The sequence below is a fragment of the Pseudochaenichthys georgianus genome, chromosome 8 (assembly GCF_902827115.2).
Source record: "Pseudochaenichthys georgianus chromosome 8, fPseGeo1.2, whole genome shotgun sequence".
NCBI classification, from domain to species: Eukaryota; Metazoa; Chordata; class Actinopteri; order Perciformes; family Channichthyidae; genus Pseudochaenichthys; species Pseudochaenichthys georgianus.
This window is the reverse complement of record NC_047510.2, coordinates 30,219,012-30,239,243: the sequence shown is the minus strand read 5'-3', so window position 1 is coordinate 30,239,243 and position 20,232 is coordinate 30,219,012. Positions and strand designations below refer to the sequence as shown.

The 20,232-nt window shown below is 41.5% G+C and overlaps 1 protein-coding gene across 2 annotated transcripts in view; it reads left to right on the top strand.

Annotated features, from left to right (window-relative positions):
• LOC117450525 (myocardin-related transcription factor A-like) overlaps positions 1-19,989 on the top strand; it is a 56,917-nt gene extending 36,928 nt beyond the window's left edge. For both annotated transcript variants that reach the window (XM_034088338.2, XM_034088337.2), the window contains 14 exons: positions 3,561-3,721; positions 4,184-4,300; positions 4,921-4,989; positions 5,079-5,263; positions 6,428-6,599; positions 7,267-7,519; positions 8,937-9,064; positions 10,216-11,112; positions 12,451-12,633; positions 14,028-14,138; positions 15,250-15,384; positions 15,504-15,587; positions 16,336-16,384; positions 16,596-19,989. In XM_034088338.2, coding sequence (XP_033944229.1) covers positions 3,561-3,721; positions 4,184-4,300; positions 4,921-4,989; positions 5,079-5,263; positions 6,428-6,599; positions 7,267-7,519; positions 8,937-9,064; positions 10,216-11,112; positions 12,451-12,633; positions 14,028-14,138; positions 15,250-15,384; positions 15,504-15,587; positions 16,336-16,384; positions 16,596-17,107 — 3,056 coding nt within the window. In that variant the 3' untranslated portion in view covers positions 17,108-19,989. The remainder of the gene's footprint in view (positions 1-3,560; positions 3,722-4,183; positions 4,301-4,920; positions 4,990-5,078; positions 5,264-6,427; positions 6,600-7,266; positions 7,520-8,936; positions 9,065-10,215; positions 11,113-12,450; positions 12,634-14,027; positions 14,139-15,249; positions 15,385-15,503; positions 15,588-16,335; positions 16,385-16,595) is intronic.
• The last annotated feature ends 243 nt before the right edge of the window (positions 19,990-20,232 follow it).

The following is a 20,232-nucleotide window of genomic DNA, read 5'->3' as shown; positions in this document are numbered from 1 at the left end:
TGTTGCCATATTCAGCTGCAAATAACTCCTCTCACAACTGGTGCAGCCAACGATTAAGGGGGCCGACTCTGGTCATTTGGATGTTGTGCCTCTACTGTGACATGTTTACAAGCTTTAATGTTCTCATACTGCCTGTCCTGCAGCACCTCTGTCTGAAACCAGAGCTCAGTCTGCTCTGATTGACCTGCTTTATCGTCTATTTCACTCTAAATGGCACTGTGTCGAAGAGACGAGCAATCGGGCCAAGAAAGTCATTATTAAACTCTTTACTAAGGTATTAAATCAAGTTAGAAGTGGGTAATTCTTCCTTCAATACAATCAAACTTGTTTTTGTGCCCGGTCCATTAGACAAAACCCAGGTTTAAGGCACTTCTATATGGGCTCCACTTTTCATACCAATAGGTTGCCTCTTGAGAACGACAAAGTCAAAGTGAAGGCTAATATTGATCTGTGTAGCCTGACTATAACGACTTTACATGTAAACCTTGTTGTCCGATTACAGGGGCTTTACATCTCTCAGCTTGCCTAGCTGTTTTTCTGCCATGAAATACCGGACACGCCTTTAAATAAATGATTCCCTGCATGTATGTGGAGGAGGACGGTGTAATATAAAAGTGATAGTGTGATATATCAACAGCACGCCCACAGATCAGGGCTCCGGACAGGACGTCCCTCATGGCCTCCTCTTCATGAACACACTGATGCTCCATCTCACATGCATCAGCTGTTTTTGAGACAAACACACACAACAGAAGCACCCACACATCCAATATGTACACACTAACTCACCCACCTGAGTATGCTTCAAAACAGCCACAACTCTTATAATAGGATACAGTAAATCATGAATGCCTGACAGACAGGAAGTGAAGACTTTTCCATCTATGCTGTCAGTGTCTCTTAATGAAACCCATTATTAGAAAAATTAAATACTAATTGAAGTGTTAAGACTCCATATGAATACGTGTGATTTTAATCAGTTGCAAATCGGGCAAAGTGACGGAAAATATGACCCCAATTTCACCCTTTTTCCAGAATAACAGCAACAATGAAAGCAACAATTAGCAGTGCTATTTAACTTCTACTGCACATCTTATCATTGACAGGAGGTCCAGCTGCTTGGTGGCTGTGTGGAGAAAAGAACTCCACCCTGTGTCAGTGGGTTATTCATCTCTCTGTCACAGCACAATAAACACAATTGCATTAACCGCCGCTTATTGTAGGAGCAGCGGGAACGTAGGGTTTATACAGCGTTGACATGCAAAGACACACACACACACACACACACACACACACACACACAAAGCCTGACGTACAGACACACACTGGCACTGCACAGCGGTGAGGAAGTCATCACGTTGTTGGATCAGAGGGTATTAAATCAACCCCATGTTGTCTTTTCATCATCACCTGCTGATGTTGGATTAATGAGCAGCGGTGTGTTTTACATAGCTGCAGCCACTGTTATGAATTAACACTCATCCAGTAGCAAAAGAAAAGTCTCTATCTTACTCCACGCGATCTTAGCAGTTACCTTTTACACCTTAAATCCCTGAAAAGACTCAAAAATCTGCATTTTAATGAAATGACTATATGTGATCACTACGACCTTCATCTCTTTTCAAAAGGGCGTTTTGAATTCACCGTTACCTCGACTGCTATGGAAATATTTGACCGTTGTTTGACATGCAGTATTTTTCCGACATACTCTCCCGATGTTCATCTACCTTTTAAAGAGAATATCATTAGTAGCACAGAAGTCTGGCAGTAACAGAAGGAGCCCTCACATACACAGCTAATGCGTCCATAGCACGAGTTACAAAACCGATCCTCCTGAATTCTCAGAATATCGTCATTCCGTCGAGAGACGCCATCTGTCACATAAAGACCAGTATAAATGAGGTGGCCTGCATCATTTGGCTGCACTGAAAGTGAACTTTGATGAATGAAAAGTGTGGCAAGATTCCAATTTGGCCCACGACAGCCTCCCTTTACCCACTTCCACTCTGCGGAGGGTCCACCATATTAAATGCCATCCCAGACCAATTAGCTGGAAGTGAGTTATGAAATGCATCCAACAGGGAGCCCACATCGATTCATTACACACCACATAAAATGCAGTTGTATGTCTGCAGTGGCGGTTCTAGAGCAATTTGACTGGGGGGCCAGTTATTTTCTGAGGGGGGCACAATAAATGCAGGACGAAAAAGAGAACTAGACAGTATGAAGTAATTGCGCATAAGAAAACAATGCAATACAGTTATTGGTATTTGTTTCAGTACATTTATTTAATTCAGATATATCTTATAGTTATTACTGTTAGCTTCAGCTTAAGTTATAGTGCAATGTTTGCACTAACACCATATTTATATAAAAATAAAGGCAATGAACAGTTACATCTCTACTTTACATAAGGTTGTCTGCACAATCTCACATTACAGCAACACAATCCTGCAGTTTTTGGCAAACCGAGTACCAGAAAATATACATTTAAAAATAAATAAAAAATATATGTCATTGTTAGGGGGGCCACAGGTCAGTGTTAGGGGGCACTGGCCCCCCCTAGAACCGCCCCTGTATGTCTGCTATTGAAGACGTTTCACACAAATGTAGGTTCTGTGCAAATGTACTTACAGACCTTTACTTGGAAGCTACATAGACTACATACATCTACTATTTCCATCCAGACGGTAAAAGTAAGGGTAAAGACATTCAATGTATGATGAAATGTAGTCCCAATTCGTCTAGAAACAGGCAGATTGTTCTCTATTTTATGTCATGGTTATATATTTACACTGCTTCAAAAACCAAGCAGCTCACGAACACCAGATTTCAAAAGACAAAAAGATTTGATCAGAATAACTTGTAATACATCAGGTTAGAAGAAGGGTAATTTTTTCAATGACTTCTATACAATCAAATGTCTTTTTGCAACCAGTGGAGTTGGCTCTTAGAAAGAATGCAATTTAAGAAACAGCGTTTTCTTTGTCACAGGTTGCATTCATGTTTTCATCCACCGATATCAACCTTTTCCTCTTTCCTCCTTACCCCCCTCTCAGAGACCAGTTTCCGAATCACAGGAACTTCATTTACAGAGTGAACATGCTGTGTTAAAGAAGACTAAAAAAAGACTAGTAATTGAGAGCAGAAAGCCATTAGGAAACTGTTTATTAAGTTAACAAATCAAGTTAGAAGAAGGGTCATTTGTTCATAGACTTCGATTCAATCAAACTTAAATAAACATGCTGTGCTCAAGAATAATTGAAACTACAAACTGAGACCATAACCTCATTAGGAAACTGTTTGCTACACTTTTTATCAAGCTGGATAAACGGGAATTTGTTCATAGACTTCTATTCAATCAAACCTTTTTTAATCAGTGGAATTGGCTCTAAGAAAGAATTCAGGTTTAAGGCATTTCCGCATTGGCTTCCCTTTTCCCTTCTACACGAGCAAGACAGGCCCACACACCTTAGTGAGTTGGAAGATACAGCTTTTCGTCTTCTCCGTTTTCATCCACCCAGATATCAACCTCCTCCTCCCTCCTCTCCCCCTCTCAGAGACACGGTTTCCAAAGGCTTCGGGCGATAACTCGTCATGTGATGAGGACAGCAGTTACAGTCTGTCTCCAGAAGAGCCTCTGAGCCAGGAGTCTCCTCTGGGTCTGAATCCTCTGCCCTCTCCCCCAGAAACACTGAGCTGCATCCCGTCTCCTGCACAGGTACAATCACCCTGTCAAATTACTCACTTTCAGTTTTTATGCACCCCAAAAGTTCCAGAAAACCCGAGGTCTTCACCAACGCTGAGTTATTTTAAGTCGAGGCTAAAAACACTACTTTTTTCAGCTGCTTACCCAGAAGTCTTTTAACTTGTTTTAGCACCTACCGTATTTACAATGTTGTTTTTAAACTATTCTCTATCTCTGTTAATCCATTATGTTGTCTTAAGTGTTAATGATGATGGAAATGTGCTTTATAAATAAACGTACCTTACCTTACCTTAGATGAGTACAAAGTGAACTCCTACCAATAACAATGTGGCGTTAAGCTTCACTTAACTTTGACTATTAACTTACTTTCTCTTTATAATAGTAGACCTGCCGAACATCGATTCAATAGACTCATTTCAGGAGATAAATGCACCTTGTGGATTTATTGGTTCACTTTTTTACCTTATCATTAAGGTCTGTACTCCTGCTCCTGCTCTCCCGCCAATCTCTGGATCCTCCCCCTCATTCAAGCTGACCAATGGGACGGCGGCATTAGCCGCACATAGGACAGGGGCGCCCTCACATATCAAGGTAAGAGTCAATCAAATCAGGCAAGGCCAACTAAACAATGAATACATAAAACAGCTCTTATTAGAAAAGAGATAAGCCAACTGCAAAACTCAATATCCTTAAATCCACTTAATGCTATCAACCCAAAAGCAAACTGTAAACATATGAAGTCAATAAAAAAGGTGTAAATAATGCAGCATTAAGCAGCTAAAGAGCCTGATGTTGTTGTTAGAGACCAACACAAAGTGAATACTGGACGTTGATTTTTGCTGTTGTATAAAAGTTGACGATAATTAATAATTAATCGTATTTTAATTGCGATTATGGCTTGCAAGGATTACGAAAACAACGTAATCGAAATAAAACGATTATTTTTTTTATCAATATTATTACTTTTCTTTTTAATAATTTTTTGTATTGGTTTTTCAGTCGAATTATACGTAAAGTTCAGGTTAATCAACTGTTAAAAACATCGTCTTCAACATTTTTTTCTTCAATAAATGGATGTTTTCAAAGTCAGTGAATAATCACATTTAATAATCGCAATTACCATAATGACCCAAATAATCGAGATTATGATCTTTGCCATAATCGAGCAGCCCTACGAAAAGCACTTACCATCACCTCTCTTCTTTGTTCAGTCCCATCACAAACCGAGCTCTGACCGCTCTGCACAGAGACACAAGAAGCCAAAGGACAGCAAGCCAAAGGTAGACTTTTGTTTCCTCTTTCAAAGATGGTAAAAACGAATTGACGTAATAATCTGCATACAAGTTGATCATCGTGTGTTGCCTCCTAGATTAAAAAGTTAAAGTACCATCAGTACATCCCTCCCGACCAGAAGGGAGATAAAGAGCCTCCCCCCCATCTGGACTCTTCTTACGCCAAAATCCTGCAGCAGCAGCAGCTCTTCCTGCAGCTGCAGATCCTGAGTCAGCAGCAGCAGCACTACAACTACCACGCCATCCTGCCCGCACCCCCCAAGTACGTTTAGTGGATGCTCATCGGGTTAGGAGATATTGCAAACATCTTATATCGAACTATATGTAATGTTTTATCATTAGGGGTGTAACGGTATCCGTATTCGTCCCGTACCGTCACGGTTCGGACGTCACGGTTCGGACGTCACGGTTCGGCACATGCAGTCACACGACCAATACGCCTTTTTTTTACGAGTGGGAAAAAAGTCTGTAATTCAGGGCAGCATCCACTACACTATTTATAATCCAGGGGGCGGTATTGCGCCTAAAAGCTGTTTGCCAGCCGCCCTTAAACAACAAATGAAGAACAAGAAGAAACACAACAACAAAACGAACAAAATACAAGAAGAAGAAAAGTTAGTATGACGATTTCAGATAACACACAGGAGCTAGAACCAGAACCCACCTGCTTCTTTTAAATCTGCTGTGTGGGAACATTTCGGGTTCCCTGTGGACTACAATAACGATGAAGTGTGCGAGTGGTGGATCGGACGAGTGGTGTCGGCGTTGTTCGATAGCGGTGCGGTATGCTAATGGTAACACACGCCAAACATGCTAAATCATATCAGAAGGCATCACCCAGATTTACCAATCACTCTTTTTAGTTTTACAGCTTGATGAAACCTTTTAGTTTGACATCAGCCATTATAGATAATATGGCCATCTGAGTGTGTGGTGCTGTTTATGGTTTGTTTTTAACTGTTTAATACAGTTAATTATTCAAAATGTCAGAGTTCCTTATGTTTAAACTGAAACTTGCACTACTGTTAAAAAATAAATAACAACAAACCTGGAATTATGCATTTGGGACTTTTTTTTGCTTTTTCTTGTTGTACCGAACCGTACCGAACCGTGACCCCCAAACCGAGGTATGAACCGAACCGTGACTTCTGTGAACCGTTACACCCCTATTTATCATGGTAATGGATTACATCAAAAAACAGTAATAGTTAAATTGATTAATGGTTCAAAATAACCATATCATACTACATGGCATTCTTTGATATTATAATATTTATATTGTTTCGGCATGAAAATAAGTATTGGGATTATCTTTGCGATATGATACACACTATTGGAGCTTGGGTCTTCTGTAAAAGGCATTTCATTTTTTTTTAAACTGTGGGGATAATAATCCTTTTCCTTCATCTCAATTTCCTCCCAACAGACCTCAGACAGATCAGCAGCCATCTTCCTCTTCCTCCTCCAGTTCAACGACCTCCTCCCCCCCTCGACCTGTCGCTGCCTCCTCAACAGCCGCTAACCAGTCCCGTCAGACTTCTGCTCCGTTAGCTGGGACAAAGCCAGCGTGCCTACCTCCAAACCTGGATGAAATGAAGGTGAGCTGCACAGAAACACATCAAAACACAACTGAAGATTCTCATCAGAGCAACAAGTGTGTCTTCTGTCAACTGGCAGAGATGGAAAAGGTAGAACTACAATGACCTAAAATATCATATCATTATGCACCACGGCCATCGCCACATATTATTAAAGAAGTATACATTAGAAATACTACAGTCAAATATAGCAAACTACCTTTCCTGTAGTGTGCCTAGAGCCGGCCAGCTAACCAATCAGAGCAGACTGGGCTCTGGTTTCAGACAGAGGGTGAAAAGAGGTGCTGCAGCACAGACAGCATGAGAAAAATAAAGAGCTTTTTGAACGGGAGACATGTCACAGTAGACTAGAGGCACTAAATATAAATGTCAACCTGAAAATTAGCATAATAGCGCCCCTTTAAGTAAAATACTTGAGTACATGTTACTTAAATTACATTACTAGTCCGCAGGCTATCTTTGGAGTAGCTGGTAGATAGAAGTTGGCATATGTAAAAGATCCTGTTTTAATAACTCGGAGCTGAAAGGGACAGTGATGGATTATTCTGTCTTTCTGTTTTCTCTCTTCCTGTTTCATTTGATCCGTTTCAATTTGTATTAATCCCCGTCCTCTTTACTTTTCTCCTCTCTCAATCTCAATGTCGCCTTTGCTCCGTCTCTCTGTCAGGTGGCGGAGCTGAAGTCTGAGTTGAAGCTGCGCAGCCTCACAGTCTCCGGCACCAAAAACGACCTGATCGAGAGGCTGAGGAGCTACCAGGAGCTGAAGGGAGGCGCCGACACTTCCTCCTCTCCGACAGCAGGGGGTCCCACAGGGCCGGGGGCTGGAGGAGCAGCGAGAGCCTTCAGAGCGGCTGCAAACAACAACAACACATCACAACAACAGTTTCAGTTTCAGAGCCATCAGATGTCCGCTCTGATCGGTTAGTCAAACAGGAAATCTGTCTCTGTTTGTCACAGATTTATGTATTCGAGTGTTAAAGGTCACCCATTGTGCAACATCCACTTTTCCATGTCTCTTCTACATCAACATGTGTCCCCTCTTCTCCATGTCTCTTCTACATCAACATGTGTCCCCTCTTCTTCATGTCTCTTCTACATCAACATGTGTCCCCTCTTTTCCATGTCTCTTCTACATCAACATGTGTCCCCTCTTCTTCATGTCTCTTCTACATCAACATGTGTCCCCTCTTCTCCATGTCTCTTCTACATCAACATGTGTCCCCTCTTCTTCATGTCTCTTCTACATCAACATGTGTCCCCTCTTCTTCATGTCTCTTCTACATCAACATGTGTCCCCTCTTCTTCATGTCTCTTCTACATCAACATGTGTCCCCTCTTCTCCATGTCTCTTCTACATCAACATGTGTCCCCTCTTCTTCATGTCTCTTCTACATCAACATGTGTCCCCTCTTCTTCATGTCTCTTCTACATCAACATGTGTCCCCTCTTCTTCATGTCTCTTCTACATCAACATGTGTCCCCTCTTCTTCATGTCTCTTCTACATCAGCATGTGTCCCCTCTTCTTCATGTCTCTTCTACATCAACACGTGTCCCCTCTTCTCCACGTCTCTTCTACATCAACATGTGTCCCCTCTTCTTCATGTCTCTTCTACATCAACATGTGTCCCCTCTTCTTCATGTCTCTTCTACATCAACATGTGTCCCCTCTTCTTCATGTCTCTTCTACATCAACATGTGTCCCCTCTTCTTCATGTCTCTTCTACATCAACATGTGTCCCCTCTTCTTCATGTCTCTTCTACATCAGCATGTGTCCCCTCTTCTTCATGTCTCTTCTACATCAGCATGTGTCCCCTCTTCTTCATGTCTCTTCTACGTCAGCATGTGTCCCCTCTGTGGAAAGAGACTCTGAAAGTTTCAGGAACAAAGATTCTCTCTCTTTTTGATCCATTTCTATAAAAACCTGTCTGAAAATGAGCTGATCAGATTTTGGCCACTTTATGATGTCATAACGATGTGTTGTCTTGTGTAACCATTAGCCAATCAGCAACCAAGGTACCAGCCCCCCCCCCCTTATCACCTGAATCTCCTCCTAGAGCACCATCGAGTTCTTTGTAACCAAATCTCTCTCAGAGGGGCGTGGGGAGGGGCTCCTTATTTTCATCTAAAGTCACAGACAGAGAATCAGCACTTTAGAAACAGGGCTGAAACAGAGGGGATTATGGGTAATGCTGCAATGATCTGTTTGGTGTTTCAGCCAATCAGAGACATGACCTGTATATATCTGAGACCTGCAACACATTGATGAAAAACAGCATAATAGGAGACCTTTAAAATATATTGTTGTGCTTTCTCCTCTTTCCTTTCCTCTGTATAGCCGATATGCCTCTGCAGCAACTGTCCCTCGGTGGATCCGTCTCCCCCCAAAACGACCCCCTCACGCCCTCTGACCTCTCCCCCATGAGTTCAGATACCGGCTTTAACAGCGACCCCCTGGGGGAAATGGTCTGTATTGTTTTGTTGACATTGACCTTATATTAGATAAACCCAGAAATGGGGTTACATCTGCCATTCAAGTCTGCCTACTAACACATATATCAGATTTTGTATATTGAATCATTTGTATTCTATTGTTGTAAATGTACTATGTTAACTGAGTATACTTCCAAGTGCACTAATGAGTAATGTTCTTACCATATTAGTGTTGTCACAATATATGATAACAACAATGTGACACGATTCATTTGAAATGTAAATATCTTAATTTTTTTAAACGATGGTATTTTTTACTTTTTTGTACCACATATATATAAATGACCTCTACTGCAAATACTTAGTAATATATACTTTGTATGAAATGTAAACAGTACCTGCAATAGTATTTGAATTTCATTTCTTCTGGCATTTTATTTCTAAGACTTTTAAGGTTTTCTTTTATGTAGTTTGGTCTATTTTATTTCGTATTTGAATTGTATTTTTCAACTCTTACTACATCTCACTGCGCCGTCCTGTATGATATATATCAGGGGTGTCAAACTCAATTTCATCACGGGCCACATCAGCATTATGGTTGCACTCAAAGGGCCGGTTGTAACTTTAAGACTATATAAAAAATACATACATAAATATTTAATATATGTAAAATAATGTATTATATTACCTCATTGCCTCTGCATTGGATTATTATCGGATAGGATAATAACTACATAATTAACTACGCCTGAAAGCAGAAGTCTACGGCAAATAATTGCAAGTCTCTTCAGTGAGAAAGTCACAAAATGATTTAAAAAGAAAAGCCGAAAAAAAAGAAGTGACATTTTGAAAAAAAGTAGAACAAAAAAAAAAAAGTCAAATTCTGACAAAAAGGTCAAATTTGAGATGCATTGTGGGACATGTAGTTTATGGGCAATGTGCTTCTGTAAAGTAGCATGTAACCGTATAATAAACATATTATATTCTTTGCAAGCTCTTGTGGGGCCACATGAAATTAAGTCGTGGGCCGGATTTGGCCCCCGGGCCTTGAGTTTGACACCCCTGATATATATTTACAATGCTAAATCCTTTAATACAATTAATTATGACTAAATGTTTCCTAAAAATAGCACGGTGATGTCAAGATGTCCTGCTGTTCATTTACCCAGTTCTCTCGCCTCCAGATGAGTTCCCCTCTCAGCCCGGGGAGTCTTCAGCCATGTGCAGCTGCTCCTCTGGCTGCACACATTAAAGAAGAACCGATGGGTTCCCCTCCAGCCCCCTGTCAGTTCTCTCTAAAGCCGGCCTCTCTGCGGACACATTGCCCAATCACCGCCCCGGCTCCAGCGGTGGACCTGGACAAAGACCGGCTGCTGCACGAGAAGGACCGGCAGATCGAGGATCTGACGCGGCTGCTGAGGCAGAACCAGCATCTGGTGGAGCTGCTGAGGCTGCAGCTGGAGCACCGCAGCAGGGAGGGAGCCGAGCCGCTGGTTCTGGTGCGAGTTAAACAAGAACCTCCTGATAAACCCAGCGTCCCTCTCTCTTTCCGCCATACACCGTCCCCTCTCTCACGTGAGATGGTCACTGTCAAGCAGGAGGCCACGGATTCAGAGGAGAGTGAGACAACCACACAATCACCAGAGAGAACTCAAATGAAACCGCAACAGATGAACACTCAGACTAAACAGCTTCTGCAGCAAAGCACTCTGCAGCTGGCCCAGCAGCAGGCCGTGCAGCAGCTGTTGCTCCAGCAGCAGCGCAACATTCAGAACCAGCAGCAGCTCATCCAGAACCGCAGTCAGGCGGCGGAGAACCTGCAGAAGGTTTCTCAGCAGAGGAAGAAGAAATCTCACAAGCAGCAGATCAAACAGCAGCAGCAGCATGTGTTGCAGTCACAACAACAACAACAACAACAACAGCAGCAGCAGTCAAAACAACAACATCATCAGCAGCAGCAGCAGCAGCTGAAGCAGCAGATTCTGCTGAAGCAGCAGAAGACGTTGCTACAGCAACAGCAGAGCAAACAGCTGCAACAGATCCAGACCAAGATCCATGTGAAGCAACGACAGGCAGCTCAGGTCAGGAACGAGCTTTAAAGAGGAGTTTCCCTCTCCTGTAGTGTGTTATATCGGTTTGTGTGCATGTAAATGGTCTGCAAATGCTTAAATCCCACACTCCACACCAGAGGGAATTTCTATGTCTGTCAATCAATCAATCAATCAATCAATCAATCAATCAATCAATCAGTGTTTATTTATATAGCCCAATATCACACATTTTACATTTGTCTCAGTGGACTTCACAGTGTGTACAGAATATCAGTATGACAATACGACACCCTCTGTCCTTAGACCCTCACATCGTACAAGGAAAAACTTCCAAAGAAAACCCAGTTTAAAGGGAACATGGGAGAAACCTCAGGGAGAGCAACAGAGGAGGGATCCCTCTCCCAGGACGGACAGACGTGCAATAGATGCCGTGTGTAAATCGAAGAGATAATACATTTTACAGCATATAGACCGAATGTTTGTAAATGCATGTGTCTGTAATAAGAAGAAGTCCTCTTTATAATATCATAATAACTCTCAATGTCATCCTGATCTAGTCAGATTCTAGAAAATACAGAATTTCAGTCAGACAACTCACGTGTTTCTTTAACATGTTTATTAGAAGCAGCATATAGTTTGGCGTCTAGGCTCGGGCCTCATCACTCCACAGATATACATAGCACGATGAGTGATGATTAAATAACTAACCCCCCGAGCCTACAGATGGAAGCCGGGGTGGTGGTGGGGCAGCAAGCAGCAGCGACGTAGAGGTAGCTGCAGCCAAGCATAGAGAGAGATCTGGCAGGTTCAATAGAGCGGCTAGTTAAGGAGTTTGGTTGGCTGTAGAGTGGCAAGGGACGTTATGTATGAATGCAGCATAAGTGCTCGAGTTGACTGCCTGAACTAGCTCGCAGGCTTCGCCCCATATATTAAGCGGTTGCCAGAATTACCCCGATGCCCTGAGAAGCAAGGGAGAAAAAAATATTCTAAATTGTAAATATATATATAGCCACATTAACAACATAAAAGGGGAATAGTTCTAATAAAAAAAGCAAATTAAGTTAAAGTACTAATACCACACTGACACTGTAAACATGACCCTGACATACAAGTACAATTGCTGTATTGAAATTGGTACTTCAAGTATAAAAAAGTCCCCTGTGGCTGTTATATACTATTAAAAACATATTATTTTTATTATGAATTAATGTGCTCATTTTTTTCCCTTTTCAATTGAAATGTTCGGTTTGCAAAAATATAGAAATTGTTGAATTTCCAGCTGATTTCTCGGCTTGCTCAAATGAATTATGAAACAAAAATGTTAACATATCCGGCTTCTTCCTCTAAAGTCTTGTGGGTTTCGTCCAGGTGTCTCAGCAGCCAGGCTCAGCGCCCTCTTTCCCTCTGGATCTCTTCAAGGGTGACTCCACCCCCACTCTGGTCACTGACGGCAACGGCAACCACTTCCTGATTGCACTGACCAATCACATCGCTGATAACCAAAGAACTGATGCACCTGAGAGCAAAGCAACCAATCACATCGCACTGCAGGTACCGGACTCATTTTTGTCAGTACAAGAGATTGCAAAAGTACACACATCCTTTACTCAAGTAGAAGTACAGATACTCGTGTTTAAAAATACTCTGGTAAAAGTAGAAGTACTGACTAAACTTATTTACTCAAGTAAAACTAAAGAGGGCTTTGAAATGTACTTCAGTAAAAAGTACCCATAACTAGCAGCTGTTTTAAAGAGTACCTGACCTCCCTTTATATTAATAGAACAATAATGTCATTGTTAGCTGATGAATGTTTCCATGCTGAACAACGGCAACATGACAACGTTTCCATTGGTCCCTCTTCTTTAGAGAAGACCAGGAAGTGATGGATACACGGATCGTGTTCAAATCAATAGGCACGCAATGACTCTAAAGAATAATGATCACGCACCAACACACATTCAGACTAAAGGAACCAGCTGTTTGGGAAATGAGAGAAGTAGAAAGTACAGATATTTGTGTTCAACATGTAAGAAGTATAAAGTACAGGTATTTGTGTTCAACATGTGAGAAGTAGAAAGTACAGGTATTTGTGTTCAACATGTAAGAAGTAGAAAGTACAGATATTTGAGTTCAACATGTAAGAAGTAGAAAGTACAGGTATTTGAGTTCAACATGTGAGAAGTAGAAAGTACAGGTATTTGTATTCAACATGTGAGAAGTAGAAAGTACAGGTATTTGAGTTCAACATGTAAGAAGTAGAAAGTACAGGTATTTGTGTTCAACATGTAAGAAGTAGAAAGTACAGGTATTTGTGTTCAACATGTGAGAAGTAGAAAGTACAGGTATTTGTGTTCAACATGTAAGAAGTAGAAAGTACAGGTATTTTAGTTCAACATGTAAGAAGTAGAAAGTACAGGTATTTGAGTTCAACATGTGAGAAGTAGAAAGTACAGGTATTTGTATTCAACATGTGAGAAGTAGAAAGTACAGGTATTTGAGTTCAACATGTAAGAAGTAGAAAGTACAGGTATTTGTGTTCAACATGTAAGAAGTAGAAAGTACAGGTATTTGTGTTCAACATGTGAGAAGTAGAAAGTACAGGTATTTGTGTTCAACATGTAAGAAGTAGAAAGTACAGGTATTTGTGTTCAACATGTAAGAAGTAGAAAGTACAGGTATTAGTGTTCAACATGTAAGAAGTAGAAAGTACAGGTATTTGTGTTCAACATGTAAGAAGTAAAAGTAAAAAGTCGTCAGAAAAATAAGTAGTGGAGTAAAGTACTGATACCAGAAACATTTACTTAAGTACAGTAACAAAGTATTTGTACTCCACTACTTCCCACCTCTGGTCAGTACATTTAAAAAATACTTTTTGTTTGCATAGACGTAATGTATTACAAATATCAAAACTAATATTATTGTGTACATTTTTCGTTTTCCACTAGCGACTACAGTCCACTCCAGCCAAGCTCCCCAGCCACAACGCTGTTCAGCAGACAATCGCTGAAAATCATTGCGAACAGAATGTGGGATTTTTAAAACAGCAAGAGACAAAGGTGAGAATTAAAGTCAAATATGTTTCGTCTGAATTTGCCGCCAGATTCAAAGTAGCCGTTTTCTTTGTGTGTGTTCTGTGCTACGGCACAATCGCCGGTCGTTAGTTAAAAGCAGAAAACAGAAACATAACCTCACCGTAGTCCACCAATATCAATATATTTGAAAGGATGGTATTAATGGAAATGGACAGAGCGTCTGTTAGAGCTTCATAAAGAGAGAAACACGAGGCCTGCTCCGCCGAGTCCGATCGATATTAACTGCTGGGGACGGTGACAGCAGTCTTAGATAAGAGTCTCTGACACTAGCCCGATGCTAATTATTAATGCTCGGCTAATTACTCTCACGTCATCTTCCCATTACCGTGATGCATGTTGTGAACAGGAGGAACAAGAACTCCACTGCGTCGCGGCTAATTGAGATGTAGAGAATCTGCAGGTGTGCTGGAAAATGTGCAGATTTGGAAAATGCTGTCATCAGCTGTCGACTCCTCTTATCGCACTCTGAGGAGACAGGAAGTGATTTCAGATGTTACTAAAATAACTAGTTCTGCTGCCTTTTCATTATGTGTCCTTATCGTTAACGGGAAAACATTGTGTAACCCCTTTCCTTATATTGCACTGTTTTCTTACTCTCTTCTGTCTTCATTGCCCGTTCAGCAATCCTTATTGAATCCAAAGTGTCGTGCACCTGCAATATTAAAAATGTAATATTAAAAAAAGTATTCCACAGTGTTTTCTGGGTGTTAGATGGAAAACTAGTACGTTTTTTTAGCAACAGCTGACGTTAAATTGAATAGACTTATTCCTGTTGATTCATCGTCCTATGTTCAGATCGTCCTTAACAAACTGCTGAAATTCCAAATTGACCAACCAGAATGGATTATCCAACCAAACTGTTAAATATTTTTTATCATATCTTATTTTTTTAATATTTGTATCTTATTATCCTTTGAGCTGGTATTTGTGACTGTTATTATGCAATGTTTTGTTGTTGTTGTTGTTGTTGTGCTATTACTGCTCTGAACCTAAACTTCCCTACTGGCATTAATAAAGCTTGTTATGTTTTCTTATCTCATCTGATCCTTAACTGTGTTCTGATTTGTATCCACAGAATGGGGGACCTCAGGAGTCTGTAGTCCATCAGCAGGACGTGTCTCAGTGTCTGTCTGCCCCCCCCAGCCTGCAGCCTTTCTTTAAGGACCAGGAGAGTTCTCCTTCGGGGAAATACTCACCTCCTTCTCAAACCGTAAGTAATCTGCAGATGACATGGACAATCTATCAAGATGACTTACAAATGATTTTGTTAATACTTCAGATGCACAGGTAACTGATGTTTCCCTTTTCTCTCCCCCTCCTCTCCTCCAGGAGTTGTGTCCCAGTCTGGATGTCTTGTTCAGTCCTCTGTCTCCAGCTTCCATTTGGACCACTGCCTCATCGCCTGATAACAAAGTATGAGGCATCTCAGGTTTAATGTTATCATTGTACAATTAAGCAATAGCTCACGACAGGCCGTGGTATATGCTCATCATATCACAGCTAAGGGGCGTGGTTCGGCCCGACGGTATACTGTTTTTCTCAGACGCGGAGGGATACTGACTTGTTGTGAGAAGTAACTTACAATTCTACCCGTGGTATACGCTCAGTATATCACGGCTAAGAACCAATCAGATTGCTTGATTTGACTTGTCCGTTTTATAAAATGGATTAAATCGTCTTAATCCACATTTAACGACAGTTTATAGAAAAGAGAGTTCAACCCGATGCTATTTCTGATCATGATGGTTTGGTGTGAGTTGCCGAGCTGTACATTTCTCGGCCTAAATATAATAAAACCTGTTGGCACTCTGCAGCAATCAGGAAATCATGACCCAATTATTCAAGATATTCCACAGCGCTTGCAGTTTAATGTAGGAACTATTTTACCATCTACCGAACCCCACCCACCATCGTATCCCTGCACAGAAAGAAACGTTTCCTATTCCTGGACCAAATGAGTGCGGGATGCGATATGTCTTTGCGTCCTCCTCGCCTTAGCTGTAATGTTAGCTATTTAAGAGAGGACACATGTGTTTTTGACGGTGTTGTTTTTGACTCTATCTTTTCTCACGTAACAACAAGTGCTTGTGGCATCTTGTTGTGAGCAATGTTACATTTAAACCCAGTTGTAACGAGATGTTTCTTCCGTGTGTGTCCTCAGGATACAGAGCCTGAAGAGGATTTTATTGACATCATTTTGCAGACAGGAGGTAAGCTGCAACAATATTGTTTGATTACTTTAAATGCCATTTTGTAACTTCTTAATGTCTTCTTTGTAAAGCACTTTGAATTGCCTTGTGTTGAAAGGTGGTATATACATAAACTTGCCTCGCTGTATAATAAAACATGTTTATTTAATCAGCAGTTTAATCTAATTACATCGGGATTGACGGACGCCCATATCTGTGTGTTTCCCCTCAGAAATGTCGACCACCTACAAACCAGCGCCAGGCTTTTCTCCCCACCATGTTCACCCACACTCCCCTCGGCCTCCCTCCCCCCTCCACCTGCTGCTCTCCCCCCCCACCCCACCCAGCTGTGACACCTCGCAGTCTGAGCTGCAGGCCTTTGACGACACCACAGAAGAAAAGCAACACCTCGGTAGCGCTGGGAATGGCCGCCTGGAGGACTTCCTGGAAAGCACCACTGGGAAGCCTCTCCTGGCGGGGGAGCCTGGGGGTCTGCTGACTCTGATCGATGACCTCCACAGTCACATGCTGTGCACCCCCAGCATCCTGGACCGCCCCCTGTCGCCCCTGGATACCTTCGACATGGCAGCGGAGGGGGAGTCGGGGCTGGACTGCATGGATTGGTTGGACCTTACCATGGGAAGAGAGAGGGAGGAGGAGACCCCCACTCTGGCCCCTCTTGGCCCACAGACACCACCAAGTGTCTTTTGTGCCGACTTCCTAGACACCTATGACCTAATGTAGTCACTTGTTAGCAAACTGCTGTTTTAAAGGTCACCTATTATGCAAAATCCACTTCCTCACGTCTCTTCTACATCAACATGTGTCCCCTCTTCTTCATGTCTCTTCTACATCAACATGTGTCCCCTCTTCTTCATGTCTCTTCTACATCAACATGTGTCCCCTCTTCTTCATGTCTCTTCTACATCAACATGTGTCCCCTCTTCTTCATGTCTCCTCTACATCAACATGTGTCCCCTCTTCTCCATGTCTCTTCTACATCAACATGTGTCCCCTCTTCTTCATGTCTCCTCTACATCAACATGTGTCCCCTCTTCTTCATGTCTCTTCTACATCAGCATGTGTCCCCTCTTCTTCATGTCTCTTCTACATCAACATGTGTCCCCTCTTCTTCATGTCTCTTCTACATCAACATGTGTCCCCTCTTCTTCATGTCTCCTCTACATCAACATGTCCCCTCTTCTTCATGTCTCTTCTACATCAACATGTGTCCCCTCTTCTTCATGTCTCTTCTACATCAACATGTGTCCCCTCTTCTTCATGTCTCTTCTACATCAACATGTGTCCCCTCTTCTTCATGTCTCTTCTACATCAACATGTGTCCCCTCTTCTTCATGTCTCTTCTACATCAACATGTGTCCCCTCTGTGGAAAGAGACTCTGAAAGTCTCAGGAACAAAGATTCTCTCTCTTTTTGATCCATTTCTATAAAAACCTGTCTGAAAATGAGCTGATCAGATTTTGGCCACTTTATGATGTCATGACGATGTGTTGTCTTGTGTAACCATTAGCCAATCAGCAACCAAGGTAACCCCCCCACCTTATCACCTGAATCTCCTCCTAGAGCACCATCGAGTTCTTTGTAACCAAATGTCTCTCAGAGGGGCGTGGGGAGGGGCTCCTTATTTTCATCTAAAGTAACAGACAGAGAATCAGCACTTTGGAAACAGGGCTGAAACAGAGGGGATTATGGGTAATGCTGCAATGATCTGTTTGGTGTTTGGAGCCAAACACTTCAGAGACATGTTTTGTGTATATCTGAGAGACCTATAATATATTGATGAAAAACAGTATAATAAGGGACCTTTAAATTCACACAGAAGCTTCCGGTATTTACTGACCTATTTTAAGTCATAGAACAAACCGTGAACATCTTGTGAGCTGAGATCTCTTTTCGGGCATCAACCAAACACATTTTCAAAAACCCATTGACTGAAGAATAGGGAACCATGCTAACTCGTCTCCGGGTTTTAGGACTCATTCCTGCACCACGGCCTACAGCAGAACAATATGCACACTCACTGTACAGTGCACACATGCATACACAAGCATGCCATTGATTGCTGAGGCTTCAGTATCTGATCACCGAGCTCTCACTCTATCCTCTCACGTACTGGTGTATTGAACTTTCAAGCTCTTTGAGCCTTTATTTATTTCATTTACACACGGATGTATTGACTTTATTAGGCAGGTCCTGTATCTGTTCTTGCTGCTTTAGCAACAGTTTTATCAACACATTTCGGACCCGGTAAATGATGAGAAAATGTAACCATGGATCTGTTGCTTGAACTTAAATTCATCTTTTCTATTGGACCTTGGTCTAATAAGGACTGCACATCCGTGGTTGCCTGTAAAGATAATCAATGATTGACCACTACAGCGGATCCATACCCAAAGTTAAGTTGAAGGACAGCTTTTCTTTTCTGCAACGTAATAGTTTATGATGGAGGAGAGATTTTTGCAGCCACACGATATGACCGTGACTTTGAAAAGACGTTGTGGTTTGATACATTTTCAACGGTATTATAGCTAATCATTTCTTCTGGGTGTACGCCTGTCGGTGTGAGCACACGTTTCTTTGGACACTTGCCTTACAATCTGCCATTTTGTATTTGTACTCGCTTTCTGTTTGCACTTAAATTCATGAGTACACACATAGTATAAATTATTATGGAGTTTTGTTATAACTTAGATGTTGCTGTTAAAGAGGTCCTATTGTGTTTCCCTTTCCTTTAGTGTGTTATAGGTGTGTGTGCATGTTAATGGTCTGCAAAGGCTAACATCCCAAAGTTCCCTCCAGAGGGATATTCTGTCTCACACAAAGGAGCTGCTGCGGCACGGGCAGTGGGAGAAAAATAAAGAGCTTTATGAACATTAAAGCTTGGAGACATGTAGAGACACGACATACAAATATGAACCTGAGAATGAGCATTATTGAGCCGCTTTAATGCTGATATTTGGCTATCCTGTACTGCATCAGTACTTGTGATAATGGGGATGTATTTTATCCTTTCAGTTTTAAAACTGACTGAATGTATAATAAGATGCATTTATTTGTATAGTGGCTGTTTTGTAGTTTGTGTCTGTGCCACACAAAAAGTGTTTTTTCTGGCAAAATGGCTGTTTGCCAAACACATTGTCACGTCTTAGGAATTTGTATATTTTAAAGTGTTATGCATTTGTCACCACAGACGAACTAAATCATACTTTCTGACTCTTTTTTATAATCTAGCTGCTTATGATTTGAAATATTAAACAACATTAACATTTTATTTCTGTTGAAATCATCCCCTCCGTTCATTCTGGCGATCAAGAGATCCCTAATGCCAGCCATCGGCTAAATACTTCAAATTCATTTATTTTGTAATAGTTGTTGATTTTTTAAGGACGTTAAGTGCTCTATCAAAGTCAGTTTCCTGCTGCATTAACCTTGTAAGTGTTGAACCTCCACATGTCAATGATTGTGAAAGCATTGGGATAACGTTTTCTGTAGTTTTGTGCAAATGGCTTACGCTTCTGTGTAGGGAAATTGTGATTTTTGTTTTTTTCTAAAATTGAAAGGAAACAGTTGGAAAGAGAAAAGATAATAAAGTCTGGTTTGGTGAATTCAGATTTTTTTTTTTAATTAGATAAACATTTGTGATACAGCTCAACATGTGGTAAACGTTCATACAACCAACCCGTTTCATTCTGTCCAGGCTTAAAGCCACACATTATCAGAGGCATGGCTGCTTTGATTGACAGGTGCATGGGAGCTGTAGCAGCCAAACACATTGCAACCTTCTGCCCTGCTAGGTCCTGATAATCCACTTCCTCTAACATGCAGAGCCTGTCATGAGCCAGAAGAGT